This window comes from Festucalex cinctus, chromosome 1 (assembly GCF_051991245.1).
Source record: "Festucalex cinctus isolate MCC-2025b chromosome 1, RoL_Fcin_1.0, whole genome shotgun sequence".
Classification (NCBI taxonomy): Eukaryota; Metazoa; Chordata; class Actinopteri; order Syngnathiformes; family Syngnathidae; genus Festucalex; species Festucalex cinctus.
The window spans coordinates 13,002,578-13,020,340 of NC_135411.1; the positions used below are offsets into that span (position 1 = coordinate 13,002,578).

The following is a 17,763-nucleotide window of genomic DNA, read 5'->3' on the forward strand; positions in this document are numbered from 1 at the left end:
CTTTGAGCCATCAGAGCACCGCACCCGCACAAGAAACACTTCAATGCATTCATATTGACACGGTGTATAAGACGGAAATTTAAAAAGGATACATACTAAACACTTTAACTGAGACCATCGCACTGTTTTCACAATTATACATTTAACGCACATACAGAATGACTTTTTTTTTCTTAAATAAAAACATCCAAGATAAATGACCAAGCGCGTTATGTTGTTATACGACTAATACAGTTTTAAACTGCAGCTGTCTGTGTGCCATTCTGCGCACGTGTTGACTCAACATGCACGTCGACAGAAATATTTTGCTTCCTCAACACGAGTAGCGCTTTGGTTCAAAGGTCATGTCACTTCTGCCCCCTGTGGTATCCATCACACCCCCGGTGGAAGGGGAATGACAGACACGGGGGTGCGTTTCCTCGCTCAAAGCGGCTTACATTTCTGTCTAAAAATACATACCGTTTGTTGCGGCTTCGTATTTAAACTCAGCATTCGGAACAGATTAAGCTGATAACTACAGTACAATGGAGTTCGGTAAGCGTGCAGGAGATGCAAGGCTTAAAACTGCACATTATATACATTATATATATATATATATATATATATATATATATATATATATATATATATATATATATATATATATATATTTGGTGATCTCTTTTGGTCATAAAATATTACAAACGGTACAGAGAATGATGGAGTGAAGGTGGACGTCAACAGACGTGGCTAGACATGTGGGTAACAGGACGGACATGGAATTATCTGATTGGCTGATGACCAGATTAAAGATTCCTGACATCACATAGCTCCTGACATCACATAGCGTCTTACCAGTTGAAACTAGATGCTGGTTACATCAGTTCAAAACAGACACTTGACCTCAGTTCAAAACAGACACTTGACCACACAGTCATGACAAGGGATGTACCGATCACATTTTTTTTTGCACCAGAGTGTGAGTCCGAGTCACCTGATTTTGAGGCTCTGCCGATACTGAGTCACGATCTGATTCCTCGGTAAAGTATTAAGAAGGGGGGAAAAAAGTGCTTCCATTTTGTTTCCCATTCATTTGAACAAAACCATCCCAATGATGTTTTTTGTTGTTGTTGTTTTTTTTTGGGGGGGGGGGGGGGGGGGGCATCAGAAATGCACAAAATAATAAATAAATAAAAATAAATAAAACGTTTTGTTTGGCAATATATTTACCTATGGATGATTTTGTTGCTTTGTAACCCCTAAAATAATAATAATAATAATAATAATAATAATAATAATAATAATAATAATAATAATAATAATAAGAAGAAGAAGAAGAAGAAGAAGAAGAAGAAGAAGAAGAAGAAGAAGAAGAAGAAGAAGAAGAAGAAGAAGAAGAAGAAGAAGAAGAAGAAGAAGAAGAAGAAGAAGAAGAAGAAGAAGAAGAAGAAGAAGAAGAAGAAGAAGAAGAAGAAGAAGAAGAAGAAAATTGCTAAAAATGAAAACCCAGATTATTTTCTCCCGATACCGATCAGCTGAAAATGACGTGATCGGTACATCCCAAGTCATAACCGTTGCATGACTCAAACACAACCCTGTCATGACCCAGTCATGACATACACGTTTGTCTTAACCAATCACGGCCATGGGTGAAAATTTCGAAAATTTTCGAAAAGGGGGAAAAACATGAACATCTTACCAGCTAGAAATGCATGAATTGCCTGTCACTGTTCAACATTCAACAAGGAAACGGTGAGTAATTCTGCAAGAACAGAATTAATGGCAGCGTCCATTCGTCCATGTTAGGTTCGTTTGTTAGCTCCGGCGTCGGTGCTGGCTTCCTGGTTTCATCACAGTTGCATATCCCGCCCCCAAACACAATGTCGCTCTGTGATTGGCGGTTATCTGCGGGAGCGGTACAAGATGTATTCTCCGGAGTTTGTGAACTCACAAATACCGCGAGAATTCATCTTGCGAGAGCAAGATTAGCGTTTAATAGGGGTGTGAATTGCCTAGTACCTGACGATTCGATTCGTATCACGATTCACAGGTCACGATTCGATTCGATACCGATTAATCCCGATACGAATTTCTAAGTCGATTGTTGCGATTTTTTTTCATTCAAATTTAGAAAATACTAATCAGTAAGCTTGTAGAGTGTAAGATTTATATGAAAATGTATTATTTATTTATCTGAAATTTCAGTCTTATAGAGGTTGTAATCTGTTTCATGTCTGAACAGCATTAAAATAAAATATTAAGGCTTAATGTTCCGTTCATATAACATTCTTCCATGCTCAAGGTGTGAATCCTAACCCGAAGTCAGACGTTTTGTTGAATATTTTTCCATTAAAAATGGAAGTTTAAAAATCGATTCACACACACACAAAAAAAAAAAAAAGGCAATGATGATAAGACGTTGAATCGGTAAGACTACCGAATGAACAATTCTGAGCTCTTAAAAAAAAAAAATACTTATTTAAAAATAAGATAAATATTTAAAATAAATATTAAAAAAAAAAAAAAGAAAAAAAAAAGATTTTTTTTATTGAATCGATTCGAGAATCGTGCGATGTAGTATCGCGATATATCGCCGAATCGATTTTTTTTTTTTAACACCCCTAGCGTTTAACCATTTTTGTTGATTTTTTTTCTTGGCTTTGGACAACCACGCAATGCAGTACCAGGAGCTGGATTGCTTTTGTTTGTCCGCAGCAAAACGCACCTGCCGTCGCAGGCATGACGACTTGCGTCTTGATTGGTTTACTAGGTCATGCGGGCGTGGTTTACGATAAGGTCAATTAAGGGGACTTTTATTCAAATTAACATCATCCCCCATCACACACACACCCCTCTGATGACCTATTAGGCTAGCACAATGCTGCTCACACACATGGTGGTCTCCAGGGCGTTAGCTAGGAATTCTGTGTGTGTGCGTAGGTGCGGAGGGGGGCGGGATGATCTTAATCACATCACGTAGATAAGACAACAGGTTGCACACCGTCCGTCTTCCAGGGTGCTTTCATGTGTCCATATCTGTGACGGCACCCCCCAGCCCCAAACCCCTCCACACACACACGATCAGCACATTTACAAGGAGATTCATTACTTATCTCTTATCCGGGGGTTGTTCTGGGTGCTCTCCTCCCTCTTTATCCGCATTTGACCTCGGGCTTTTTGCCATAGTCGGGGTGCCAAAGTCTCTTTGACCTCTCGCTGTGTGCTCCGCTAAGCGCCTGCGAAGTGAGCAATGACCGTAAAACGTTAACCCTTTATTCACGACACAATACGGTGTCCATATACATGAGAATTGAGGGAGGGCTATGGTGGAGGGTTTAGCGTTGACATGAAATAAAGAAGCAAAGTTCATATTTTGGCCATTAGGATGACAGTGAATAGCTTTGTGTGAGACAAAAGGCCAGATTGCTTGTATTTGGAGCAGGGAGTAATCTGGTATTGTGTGTATGTGTGTTTTTTTAAGGCCTTGGGGTCATGCTCTTTGCATCCCAGCAGAAAGATCCTTCACATTCTTCCTCTGTGTGCGCGTATGTTGTGTGCTGCCCCACACAGCCCACTCTTTTTGCTCTTTGACTCCAATGGCCATATAAGGCAGCCAGCGCCATGGCAACCACAGGGCTTGAATAGTAGTGTCAAATCCCACAGAACACACACACACACACACACATACACCAACCCCTCCCCCTCTGCACACACTCCAGCCCCCCTCCCTCTCTCGCTTGCTCGCTCTCTCACTTGCTTGCTTTGCTTTATCTCCCTGTGTCCAACACACAAATAGGCTAGAGGAGAAAACCGACACACACATAAAGCAAAGAGGAGCAGCGAAGAATGCAAACGTAGACAGGACAGCCATCCAACTTGTTTGTAGCTTTGAATTTTCTCCCGAATACTAACTGGGAGTGCAGACGCCCGGAGAGAAAGAGAGAAGAGAAAGTAAGTGCACCCTTTTTTTGCCTTCCTCCCCCACCTCTTGCCACAGGGGAAGGCGCACACACTCGCGCACAGATGAAAAGCAGTAGCTAGGCCGCACATCATTAGTTCTCGGTGGCCAAGCACCAACAAAAGGCTCGCAAACGAGAAGCTCGGAGCGAAGCTCGGGCTCCTGGTGAAGGAGGAAAGGAACGCAAAGGACAGCACTTCCTCGTGTTAAGCACACAACGCCTTGCGTATGTGTGTGCGCGTTTTGGAGGTCAACTTGACAGTCCAGACACGTTTTTTTTAGTTTTTTTTTTACCGGAAGCCTTGAAGAGAAGTCTAACGGCCATAGGAGCAAATGACGTGGAATAGCTTCACTTTGTGGGTCATGATGGTGCCGCTGAGAGGATTACAGCAGAGTAGGAAAGCTGCCCTCGCTCTCTGGATGGAGGACGGGAAGATCTAGCGGCAGAGGATTTATAGCAACGGACGTATTCATGTTGAATCGGAGGTAAGCACTGAATGATTTATATCAGGAGGGCAACGGTATGGCGAAGGGGGGAATTCAATGTTAAAGCCTCCTCAGGCTTGTGCCGCACTCAAACCCTATTTCAGCCATTAGCAGGAGAGACTGAGCTGTCCATGTTTGTCTCTGTGTTTGTGTCTTTGCGCTCTATTTATCACCTCATTTTCTCATCTCTTCCACAGTCGCCGGTAGACATTGTTTACAGTGGTGAGGACCGTCAGCCGGTTTGGTCACCATCTGGATTCGACGGCAGTCGAACCAAGCCTGCGGGGTGGAACAAGAGGACAAACGTTGACATTTAGAGGCTAAAAAAATTGAAAAGTTACACCACTCAGACCGGTTCCAGGTCATAGTGCAGTGGGAGGGGACTGCTCTTGTTTTTTCCTGCCAAACACCCTCCCTATTCTTGTTTTTTCCCCTCTCATTAGTCCTTCCAAAACCTTTCAACATTTTTAAGTCGTTTTTTTTTTCTTTTTAATAAAGCTTCCTAAAGCGCCAAAGCAGCTGCTAATATTCATGTTACCTTGACGTTTCTTGGCTGCCTGACTGTGGCGTGTTCTTCCTCGGTGGTTCGGTAACCAAGCGATGGCCATGGTGAGTGGGGGCTGGGGAGATCCCAATGGCGGAACCAACGGACTGGGGGAAAAGGGCTACCTGAAGCGGGAGGATGAGGACGGCTCTCCCCAAGCGGGAGGCAGCGACATGGAGGCTGGGGAGGACGACAAGGCCTGCGTGTTGGACTGTGTGGTGTGCGGGGACAAGTCGAGTGGGAAACATTACGGCGTGTTCACCTGCGAGGGCTGTAAAAGCTTCTTCAAGAGGAGCGTACGACGTAACCTCAGCTACACGTGCAGGTGAGAGGGGCGTAATGGGATATGTGTGCTGTATGGCTATGAGCCGACATTTTTGTAGTTCTTTTGCCTGATTAGCAAACTAGCCATCACGTCAGCATGTTGTCAAACTTTTTACACTACATAACAGCTAAATAAAAATACCTAACTCTCTAAGTACCACCGTAATGATCAACAAACAAACAGTAGCTGTCTATTTTTTTTTGTCAAAAAGAAAGATTTTATTCATAAAAAGTATTGTTATTTTTAATAACAATTTTCAAAGCATGGACGTACACGTACATCCGGGCATTTCTGATATTTCCGCAAATGCAACACAACTTTCACGGTGAAAAACCAACCACATATTGTATTGTCACACAGCTGTATATGCCACAACTGAGGCACATTTTTAATGACAGGGTTCCTGCTATCACTTTAAAATATAAAAATATCACATTTAGATAATAAAACTACAAGTATCCCAAACATTTAACCCCCCCACCGCCGCCCCCACGTCTTATTGCAGATAGAAGGATGTAAAATGAAAAGTGCAGTGTGAGAATACAATGTAAAGAAGTGTTAGGGTTTGCATTATTCAAAAATTTAATTCCAACATTTTATCTTTTACTGCAAATGAATATTGGTTTCAAATATCGGTTATCAGCCTCCTTGACTACCGATAATCGGTATCGGCCCTGAAAAAAAGAATATCGATCTATCTCTAATCAGAATAAAAAAGCCGTATCAGAATACAAATGGAATTTTATTCAGTGGTGTCTTCCTCTTGCTAATCCAACCATCATGTTGTAAACAGTTACATCAGCTTGCACATGCTTTCCCTTGACAACGTAAATGCATAGTGATGTCTTTCTGCTGTTGCTTTCATAAAAGTATGGAAACAATTGCAACCTATTGTGCTAAATAAACTTATTAACTGAATTTTGATAATACATTGATCTCCGTGTGCATGTAAACGGCAGATTGGAACATGTAAATGGTTGACCAGAGATATTCTGTCGGAATGATTTCATGCAGAATGACAAAAAAAAAGTCTAGATGTAAACCCGGTTATATGTATAACGGCATACAACTGTGCCACGTACGTCATTTAGAGCCATTCAGAATCAATACTTATCAAATAACATAACTAAATCATAAGAAATTTAAATAAAATCAAATAAAATCATACTTTTAACTGTGAGATGATTAGTTGAAGTTACATGGGCCAGCACTATACGAAAGACCTTAAAGGGATAGTTCGTATTTTTTGACATTCATCCTCACCTCCAGTGTGTGCGATCAGCACCGACTTACCCCTGACAGCGTTCCGTGACATGAGTTCTGGTCCGGTGTTGGACGAGAGGAAAATAGTCCAGCAAGTTGGCTGGGGTCACCTAAATAAATGAGTGATACATTTGCATACTAATCTCCTTTCTGAAAAAAGTCAGACGCCATTACCGCCGGGCACTACTTTTTTGTTCGTTCGTATCACTGCGCGGCGCCCTGTAGACAGCTGATCAACGCGCTGCAGACAGCTGATCCGCACGCCTTCCGCCTTCAAAAAGACAAACAACTTGTAGATTAGTGCGCGTCTATCAGCTGCATGCGGGGCACCGCACAGTGATACCTACAAACAGAAAATAGTGCCCGGCCGTAATGGTGTCCGAAGGGAGTTTTGTATGGCAATGTATCACTCTTTGAACACAAATTGTTTTTAGAAGAAAAACGCTTTATTTCCGTGACACCAGCCAGCTTGCTGGACTATTTTCCTCTCGTCTAATACCGGACCAGAACTCGTGTCACGGAACGCTGAGGTGAGGATGAAATAGAGATTCATGTAAACAAATCCGAACTATCCCTTTAAGTAAATTTGATCGACATGGCAGCACATAGAAGCTGAAATTTGATTGGACAATTGTTTTGTTTTATTTTGGGTTTTTTTTGTGTGCCAGAATTCTGGTTGTATGTTTGTGTCACCTATTTAATTAATCTTTTCCAAATCTTCCACCAAATGCACAATAACTCAATTAAACTTTGCAGCCATGTTTAAAGCGAACTGAACCCCTTCCCTCCACTGCTATCTTCTTCTTGTGTAGCTAAATCGCCCCAAGGAATACTTGCTTTTACAAAACATTTTATTCTAGAATGTTAATAATGGTAACCTCCATAGGATTTTCTGTTTCACAACCTATTAAGTGAATTTTCAGCAATAAACCAGAATAACATTTCTAAGAATTAGAGGACTTCCCCCACTGTCTCATACCGACAAGCGCATCTTCTGTTTTCATTCAACATTGACTTTAAAAATGGAAGATTAAAAAGTACGTGATGGCCTGTTATTGGCCTCACCAATCACTATTTTATTTGTTTTCAGGTCTAATAGAGAGTGTCAGATTGACCAGCACCACCGCAACCAATGCCAATACTGCCGCCTCAAGAAGTGTTTCCGAGTGGGTATGCGCAAAGAAGGTAACTATTTTTTCCTTAATATGTCACCATTATGCTTTCTTTATGTTCGAAATGGATTGCTTTTCTTGATATAATCCTGTTTGAACAGTTTTTATTGTAGCACACATTTATCTATCGGGGCCCTATCGTAGCTCATTTAATTATTTGTGTGTGTCTGGTCAATGCCATGTACTAGCAGCCTTAATCTAGTTTGTGTCATGGTGACAGATAAGTGCTTGCTAAGACACCCAAGTCCATCAGCCTTAAGCCAGCGGTTGAAGCCGGATTTTATAGGTCTTTAGGCACAATCCAATACACTCAAGTGACCCATTGATGGGGTGGATTGCTTGAAGTGGAAATCTTGGTAAAATGTAATTTCATTCAATACTTTTAAATTACATTTATAGTAGCAAGGTTTACACACTGTTGTTTATATTAGGGATGCACACACGTTTTTGCAGGCTAAATACACGTACTTAACATTTAAGTAATTGCCAATACCAAGTCATGCCCTGCGATTGGTTGGCAACCAGTCCAGGGTGTCCCCCGCCTACTGCCTAGAGCCAGCTGAGATAGGCGCCAGCAGCCCCCGCGACCCTTGTGAGGAATAAGCGGTCAAGAAAATGGATGGATGGATGGATGGCCAATACCAAGTCATGATATTTGATAATAGCTTTACAACTAGTAACTAGTAATTTTGATATATAAAATTTCCACACATACATACACACACAAAAAAAACGACACTTAATTTTAAAGGGATACTTTACTTATTTAGCCATTTTTGGCAGTCAAACATTAATATTTTGCCTATAATAAATGTGATATTTTCATTATTTTTCATGTATAATTAGTACCTTTAAAAACACATTTTGCAACTTGCTGTCGACTGAAAATGACATCACAGCGGCTAACCAATCACGGCTCAGCTTGTGAATGTCACATGACCAATCTAGAAAACAGGTGAGCTGTGATTGGTTACCTGAGCCCTTGTGATGTCATTTTCAGTCAACAGCGAATTGCAAAATGTGTTTTTAAAGGTACTAATTGTATGTGAAAAATAATGAAAGTATCAAATTAATTAAAGACAAAATATTAAAGGGATCGTTTGGCTTTTTTGACATGAATCTGTATTTCATCCTCACCTCCAGTGTGTGCGGTCATCACTGACTTACCCTGACAGCGTACTGTGACACGAGTTCTGGTCCGGTGTTGGACGAGAGGAAAATAGTCCAGCAAGCTGGCTGGTGTCACGGAAATAAAGCGTTTTTATTCTAAAAACAATTTGTGTTCAAAAGAGGATACATTTGCATCAACTTTAAAAAAAAATTGAAACAAAAATTAGCTATAATAAAAATTGTTAGCCTCTTACAGACACTGTCAGACCACCGTTTCAAGATTGTTAAAGTACAATTATTAGCATTAGCACATTATTATTTGGCAATGGTAAAATTCAACGAGATTGCTTATTATTTTGTGTTCTGTGGTAGACTACTATCTCTCTGTTCCAAAAGCCCCTATGTAAGTGTGATTTCTCTGATTATTATTTTTTTATTACATTAAATACTTTTCATTTGGCTTTATTATCATGATTTTGTTTTGATTGATTTTAATCAAATAACTCTGCCTAGTACATAGTAACAAGTGATTGTCAACAAAATCAGATGTAAGTCAGAGTAGACAATATCTGACGTGTCTCTGTTGTTTACCTGAGACCGAACAGAAACAGAACATAAAACACGTTAATGAGACACATTATGGCTCCCTGTGGAGAAATTGTCTTTGTCTGGGTGCGTCTGCGGGGAGGTCGGAGTTCAGGGTCAGCCACAGAGTGGGATTCCTGTGTCTGATAGCGGTTCAGCTTGCTGCTTTGTGGACAGCTGGAACATTGTCACGGAGCATTCTCTTGATAACCTTTATCTGGCGCTGATGAAAAGAAGAACGCTCGCATTGAGGAGGTCTAATTTGCATCTTGAAGAAAAGCCGGCTAATCGGCTCAATCCCGCCTGCCTGTAATCTGACATATACCGCTGGTTGAACCCAGTTTTAATTTTTTTTTCTCCCTCTGTTTTCTTTCCCAAATCCTCCCTCCACCTCCCACTCTCTTTTTGTTATCCGTGCACCTTCCTCTCCTGTCGTACCCCTTCCCCCCTTGCTCCCCCAACCAAACTACAGCAGTTCAACGCGGCCGTATCCCACCGCAGCCTAGCCTCAGCCCGACCCTCACGCCTATAGGCGGCACCAGCGGCCTTGGAGGCGGCGAATTCTACAACAACAACAACAACAACGGTGGGAGCGGCGGTCAGCCCGTTTCCGAGCTCATCTCGCAGCTGTTGAGGGCCGAGCCGTACCCCAACAGCCGCTACGGGCACCAGTACAACCAGCAGGCCGGTCCCGATAATTCCATGGGCATTGACAACATCTGCGAACTGGCCGCCCGGCTTCTCTTCAGCACAGTGGAATGGGCCAGAAACATCCCTTATTTCCCAGAGCTGCCGGTGTCTGATCAGGTTAGTGAAACTTAGTCCACAAGGTCCATTTTTACTTCAACTGAAAATATGAATAGGCTTATACCAGTGACTCCATCTTGTGTGTGTATTCTTCATGACTTATAATTTGTACCGTATTTTTCGGATTATAAATCGCGTTTTTTTTTCATAGTTTGGCCGGGGGTACGATTTATACTCTGGTGCGACTTATGTGTGAAATCAACACATTATTATATCATTTCACGTGTTATTTTCATACTAAACCGCAAGAGGGAGCTCTTGGCCTGTGTTGATAAATTCAACATTGCATTGTCTACCTCCCGAGTTGGGGGAGTTGTTTAAAAGTGACACCGAGGATGAAGATTTCATTGGATTTAGTGATTTGGAGTGAAACTGATAGTTTGGTAAACTTGTTAGCATGTTCTTTATGCTAGAGTTATATGAATAACTTGTAGTGAATTCACCCACAGAACGTTGGGACGAAGGGAGAGTTCCGGGTGGGAAGGTTTTGTTATGTGGAAAAGGGGAGTTAGCCTGTTAGCTTCTAGCTGAGTGGGGGGGGGGGGGTTGCTGTTAAGACCTCAGAAGCTGATGTCAATAAAACGCCAGCCTTTGGATCCGTGCTTCAACACTCCGCCTCCGACTCCCGTCACTGTTCGCTACAAACTCTTAATATGTTACATCGTTACTGACATTACCAGGCATGTCAGTCATGTAACGTTAGTATACCGTACACTTATTCAGCCTGTTGTTCTCTCTTTTATTTTTATTTTAAATTGCCTTTCATGTATGTTTTTGGTGTTGGATTTTACCAAATAAATTTCCTCCAAAAATACGACTTATACTCCAGTGCGACTTATATATGTTTTTTCCTTCTTAATTATGCATTTTTTGGCTGGTTCGACTTATAATCCGGAACAACGTATAATCCGAAAAATACGGTAAATATTAAATTCTGCTTGTGAGTTGTCAAATATGCATTTGTGGATCGTCCCACGCACATTTATTTTTGAGACAAATATCACCCTGTTTCAAGATAGTCACACACACGTCCTCAGATATTCACACGTCTAAGGTCGGTTCATCCTCCATCCACAAGGAGGCAGTGTTGCTGTCGCCGCTGAACGGAAACGAGCCGTTGCACGTTTCTAATAAGAAATGAATTTGTTTCTCTTGAGCTTGCTTTGCCTTCACTTAGAAGACACTGTTCTTTTATTGTTACCTCTTTGGCTGCTGCTGCTTTAGCGGAGTAGAAGAAGAAAATTTAACAGTAGAAGAAGAACATCTTGTCGAGGCAGCGTATGCGCACACACAATAAATAAATAAATGAAAAAACACATGAAAATGGTGGATATTGTGTGAATAATTTTGAGACAAATCTCTCACCATCCAAATAAGAGTGGGAAACACTGTAATAGGGAAGGGTATTTTAAACAACCTTTATTGACAAACTATAGAATCATCTCGAAGCAGAAGTCAAACATTTTCTTCGATGCACGACCACTAGTCTAAACATGCTTGTGGAATACGAATGAAGCAGAAAAATCCACCTGTTTGTATCCATCTGCTGAAAATAGCTCAATAAGTCTGTCTCAAAACCTCTTTAAGATTATGGTGTCTCAGTTTGAGCACTAGGGGGCGCTATATAAAAGGACTACATACAATAAGAGATGAAGAATACTTAAGAAACAGACAAGAATGCAGAGTTTGGAAGGTGCCATTTTATCTGTTTGTGTTAACTACTAAATAAAGTGAGTAAAAAAAATACAAGACTGCTTCATGGAAATACAACAAAGTAAAAATAAATCTGAAAGGACGACTGAAATACACCATTATCATATTATCGCTGACTTTTCTTTAGTTGATGTGCTGCGCTGCATCACCCAAGTCCATCCATCATTATGATATTATTATATTTTATATATGATGTCCATGCCTCATGCACTGTAAAAAACAAAATCACAGTGAAGCATTTGTGATCAACATGCTAACCAGGTGGCCCTGCTGAGGCTGAGCTGGAGCGAGCTGTTCATCCTCAACGCGGCCCAGTCGGCCCTGCCGCTCCACATGGCGCCCTTGTTGGCCGCGGCGGGCTTCCACTCGTCGCCCATGTCGGCAGAGCGCGTGGTGTCCTTCATGGACCAGGTGAGGGTGTTCCAGGACCAGGTGGACAAGCTGACCCGACTGCAGGTGGACTCCGCCGAGTACAGCTGCCTCAAGGCCATCGCGCTCTTCTCACCAGGTGACAGAACCTTCTTTATTTGTTTAGCAATTTTTGTTGTTACAAAATGTACTGCAGCATCATGTCAGACTTAAGGAAACACTTCTGCCACCTACTGGACGATCATAGTCAGGTCAAGTGGGCACTTTATTAGGTACATCTAAATTAATCAGGGCAATGGATCGGGTACATAGATAGATAGGTGGATACTAGATAGATTGAACAGGTGACGTGGGATTGGTTGTTACTTGAGCCCTGAGCAACTGTGATGTCATCTTCAGTCGACAGCAAGTGACAAAATGGCCACCCCCTGAGATGGATAAAAACGGGTGGATTTCGCTGCTTAATTCATATTCCACAAACCCAATATTAATCAGAACGGCATGTTTAGACTAGTGGGGGTGCAAAGCATATTATTCTAAATATTTATTTTTTGATTTGGCATCCAATTTAACAATTCATTGATTATCAAAAATAATTAATCATCGATGAATTTGATAATACTGGGAAACAACACACAACTGTTTAGGGTATTTTAATATGGCTCAATCCGAAAATGATCTTGTTTTTTCCGAATTGGCTGTAGTTTTTTAGATATTCATTTTTTGAAGTGCTAATAATAGGCACATTATGACATTGATATTCTCTTTATGCTACAAATTTGATGAGGCTGTATCTGTCTTTCTGTTGTTAATCATTATCATAGGAAGTCTTCTGCAGGCAAATCATGTTGCATGTGAAAATCAAGCGAAAATTAGGCAATATTAGCAGTAAACAAATCCAAAAACAGTTGATGTCAATGTAAAAACACTACTTTTATTAATGATCAAAGTAAATTTGGTAAAAAACAAACAAACCAAAAAAGCAAATATGTTCAAAGCCATCCCCGCAGTAAGGGGATTTCCACGAAGTAGAAGCCAACTCTTCCACCCTTCTAAACACTTGTTACACTTAATAAATTTAGGTTCTAAACTGCAAAATGTATGAGTTGCTGATTATTATTATTATTAGATTATGGGGGGTGGGATTTCATAAGTTTTCTTCTTCCCACTCCTTTTTATGACTTGCACATGTTGAGCTTTCTTTATTATCACTGGTATACATGCTGATGTTTTTTTTACTTGCCATGCTTATTTTCTGATAGTTTGCTAAATTGCTATAATCTATTACCTTGTTTGGCATTTTGAAACATGTCATATTGTTTGATCTGCTCAAAAACAAATAAATCAATCAATAGACTACATTCATAAATTAATGTGAACGGAGCTGCGCAGCACATGAGGACAACAACGAAAAGTATATTTATATTATTTTAGTATTAATAACTTAATTGAAGATTTTATTTTTAATCTTTAAATGGTTTACCTTAACCAGAAACTGTATTAAAAATGTCACAAATGCAAATATGCGGCAGTGATGATCCGCAATAACTGAGCTGCGACGTAGCAAGGGAACACTGTATCTTAAAAATAAAGTAAAATAAAATAACCAACACGTAATTTTTTTTAGAATCAACAGCACAAAATTACCCAAAAAATATATTCATCCATCCATCCATTTTCTTGACCGCTTATTCCTCACAAGGGTCACGGGGGTTGCTGGCACCTATCTCAGCTGGCTCTGGGCAGTAGGCGGGGGACACCCTGGACTGGTTGCCAGCCAATCGCAGGGCACACAGAGACGAACAACCATCCACACTCACAGGCACACCTAGGGACAATTCGGAGCGCCCAATCAACCTGCCATGCATGTCTTTGGAATGTGGGAGGAGACCGGAGTACCCGGAGAAGACCCACGCGGGCACGGGGAGAACATGCAAACTCCACCCAGGAAGGCCGGAGCCTGGACTCGAACCGGAGTCCTCAGAACTGGGAGGCGGACGTGCTAACCACTCGACCACCGTGCCGCCCCCAAAAAATATATAAATATCTTTCAAAAAAATGTTGGCCAGAATTATTGATTATTTGTTGATTAATTGTTGCACCGTCTAGTATTATATAAACAGAATATGTGTCACGGTAGGCAGCAGATTGTGAGAAAAGATGATGCAGTTAATGTCGCAAATAGCGAATACAATATGTAAAAAAAAAACAAAAAAAACAGCCACAAGCCAGTGAGTCAGCATTGCTCACGATGCGTTGCTTAGTTGTGAATATGTAAATAAATTATTTTAACTTTTGAAGCCATTTTGTTTATTTTGTTTGATAGTTTGAGGCGTCACGAAAGGGGAAAAAATATTAAAAAAAATAAAATAAAATTGGGCCAGAAACTGGTGCTGGCTAACCACTGTTAACACGTTAATCCCAACGTTGATAAATTGAGCCCTCCACAATTCATCACGACTCTTTATGTAACCTGCCCACAACATTAAGTAACTTCCTCCTCCCTCTCTGTCCACTAGACGCCTGCGGTCTGACAGACGCAGTCCACGTGGAGTCCCTACAGGAGAAGGCTCAGGTGGCTCTGACCGAGTACGAGAGGATGCAGTACCCGAGTCAACCGCAGCGCTTCGGACGCCTGCTCCTCCGCCTCCCCGCTCTGCGCGCCGTACCCGCCAGCCTCATCTCCCAACTCTTTTTCATGCGCCTGGTGGGGAAGACCCCCATCGAGACGCTCATCCGAGACATGCAGCTCTCCGGAAGCTCCATCAGCTGGCCCTACGTGCCTATGTGATGGGAATGATTTTCCATCCGTGATCCATTTTTTGCTGAGAACGTGACAATGCGGCATAAGGATGACGTGAGCACACGTTTCTCTGCAAGGGGTTTGTCGTTGGAAGACTTGGAAATGTTTTGGGTGGGGGGGCGTGAAACGGTTCACGCTGAACAAATTGAAGTAAAACCAAGGAAAATTCACCAAAGTTCATCCTCGGATCGATGCACAAAAACAGAGAAGACGACTTATGGACTCTGTCTGCTTGAACGTTAGCTGGTCATTGGTTGCTATATTTTCCAGCAGTGACAAGAGACCAATACCTCATTTAACATCAGAATGCTTTCATCTGATATTAAAAAAGAAAAATAAAACTCTGTAAATGTTCCTCACCAGAAACCGCCTTCTTTTTAACAACCGCCTTGTTATTAGCTATAAATTTAGGACTTGTGCAAGCATCTTAAACATTCAAAGTTGGGATCACTTTCTGTCTGAAAGAGTGTCATTATTTTTCACGAGTCGATGGTGGACCCAAATTAAGTAGCAAATCAGTCGCTGAAAACAAACACCGAATCAGAATTTTCCCATTTTAGTTGAGTATGGGAATATTTAACCAGCTAACGCCACGCTGTTGGCTGGCTAATGCCGTTCAAGCATAGGGTGACCAGATTTTAAAAATTAAAAATTGGGACGCTACAAATTTGCTGCAAATCAAGCATACAATAAATCTTCACAAGGAACTATTTATAACAAATGTAATCGCTTTTCAATCTGGTGACTAGTGTTTGCGTTATTACTTTAGCTAATGGTAAATGCTGTTTTGGTTGAAAGTTCAACAGCAGTAAACAAGGCATTGCACTGCTTTTTTTTGCTTGGTTCTGGTAGCTATTGGAAGCTTCATTGTAACATTGGAAATATGCCGCCAGAAAATCACAGTTTGCGTCCGCGCATTCGGCTAGTAGGACTACATTTCCCATGATTCTTAGACACATAAACAACGCTACCATGAACATGAAAGCAAATAGGAAATAATTTAACAGTTAAATTCCTTTTTGGTTTATCGTATGACTCGCTACGGTAACTGTGTAATTGACATACAAATGGCAAAGAGTTGGCTTGCAGGCTGGAATAAAAAACAAAAACGGGACACCTGGATCGGGACCTGCGTAAAAGTGCGACAAAACAATGCCACTGGCATAATCTGTCCCAGTTTAACCAGTGTGTCTGGTCACCCTATCCTAGCAAAAAGGGAATATTTGGCCAACTAACGCTTCGTTGTTGGCTAGCTAACGCTTCGTTGTTGGCTAGCTAACGCTTCGTTGTTGGCTAGCTCACACTTCATTGTTGGCTGGCTAACGCTGTGTTAGCAGCAAATGAAAGGGCATTTGCTACCTTGACCTGAGAGAGCTTAGCGCTAGCTAGGATGAGGCTAGTAGTAACGTAGGTGAATTTAAAATGGGACCAAAGAGAAAAAGCATCCTTTGTTCTGCCATTGGCCAACGGTATGGTGTAGGATTCTGGAGGTTAAAGTAAGCTATTTTAAACAAAAAAAGGTTCACCTTTCCATGTGTTGATACGAAGATACAAATACGAATATGGCTTTGTAAACATATAACTCGAAGCACCCTATTTACTATTTTGATCAAATTGGATTTTTCATTTGTTGGACTATGACACGGTTTTCGGCAAAAGTACATTGAGTAACCCAGTCGGTCATTCTATGGCTAATGTCAACACAAATAGCGAATGCGGATATTTGATGCGAGTCCGAGCATATTTATAACAAACACTAAGGGTTTACGTTAACTGTGTTGGAGCTTTTTGTGTGTAAATATAACGAGGCCACCTTTGATTTCTCTTTGCATGTTCAAATGTTTTGGCGCACTTCTAAGTTGTTTCATCCTTTGTGTAAGTAATTCCTTTCAAAATATAAGTGTCGCTTTCTCTGTTAGTTCCTCATTGTGTTTCTATGTGTTTACATAAAAATACCTCTCTCGAAAGACCCACGTTATCACTCAAGACTGAGCGCTGTTGTACTCTTTAAACGATGTGAGGGGGACGTTGAAATGGATGATTACAAACTGCACAAGGACGATTTTGAAAACCAAAATGTCACATGTCCGCCGCTTGGTGGGCTAAAGAAGGCCCCTGATTGACCACCAGGACTTACCTCACGCTAGTAGTTTGAGACGTTTTGTTGTTTTAACAAATATTTGAGAACAAAGAACATAAATCAAGCGTAATCCTTTGCTCCTTGCTTTGAGCCTAAAAGTGACGACCCGTGTCATTCATGAAGGTTAGCTCGACAGTACAATTAATTTCTTAGTTTTTGTGTTCCTGAATTCTTACGTTTGAGCTTTATGTATATGGCAAGGTTATTAAAAGAATCAAAAGATAGCAAGTGTGTCTTTTGTTATGTATGTTTGTTTTTTCAAACTTGTTGAAAAAGTGTTGTAATTACAGCTGTATGACGAATGCCAAATAAACACTGCAACGTGCACCGCCACTGTTTAATTCTATGAGTCCCCAAATTAATGCATTTCCAGTAAATAACCAAAGTAATAAACAACTGTTGATTGATGGATTTTATTGCTCATGTATCATACTTTTGATATTCAAAAGTCTACACAACCCTGTTCAAATGCCAGATTTTTTGTGATATATATATATATATATATATAT

The 17,763-nt window shown here is 41.0% G+C and overlaps 1 protein-coding gene and 1 long non-coding RNA gene across 3 annotated transcripts; one reads left to right on the plus strand and one right to left on the minus strand.

Annotated features, from left to right (window-relative positions):
• Window positions 1-1,320: 1,320 nt before the first annotated feature.
• Window positions 1,321-5,307, minus strand: LOC144016479 (uncharacterized). Its single transcript, XR_013282921.1, has 3 exons — window positions 4,962-5,307; window positions 4,597-4,702; window positions 1,321-3,215 (listed from the first exon to the last, which is right to left on the minus strand). It is a non-coding gene; the product is annotated as an uncharacterized LOC144016479 (long non-coding RNA).
• nr2f6a (nuclear receptor subfamily 2, group F, member 6a) lies at window positions 3,740-17,581 on the plus strand. 2 transcript variants are annotated; one of them, XM_077517652.1, is made up of 6 exons: window positions 3,740-4,423; window positions 4,621-5,292; window positions 7,646-7,740; window positions 9,898-10,229; window positions 12,204-12,450; window positions 14,831-17,581. In XM_077517652.1, exons 2-6 carry the CDS (start codon window positions 5,024-5,026, stop codon window positions 15,100-15,102), a joined length of 1,215 nt encoding a protein of 404 aa, XP_077373778.1. In that variant the 5' UTR covers window positions 3,740-4,423; window positions 4,621-5,023; the 3' UTR covers window positions 15,103-17,581. The 2 variants fall into 2 exon arrangements, with proteins under 2 accessions (XP_077373778.1, XP_077373768.1); XM_077517642.1 differs by having other exon boundaries at window positions 3,741-4,423; window positions 9,895-10,229.
• Window positions 17,582-17,763: the final 182 nt, after the last annotated feature.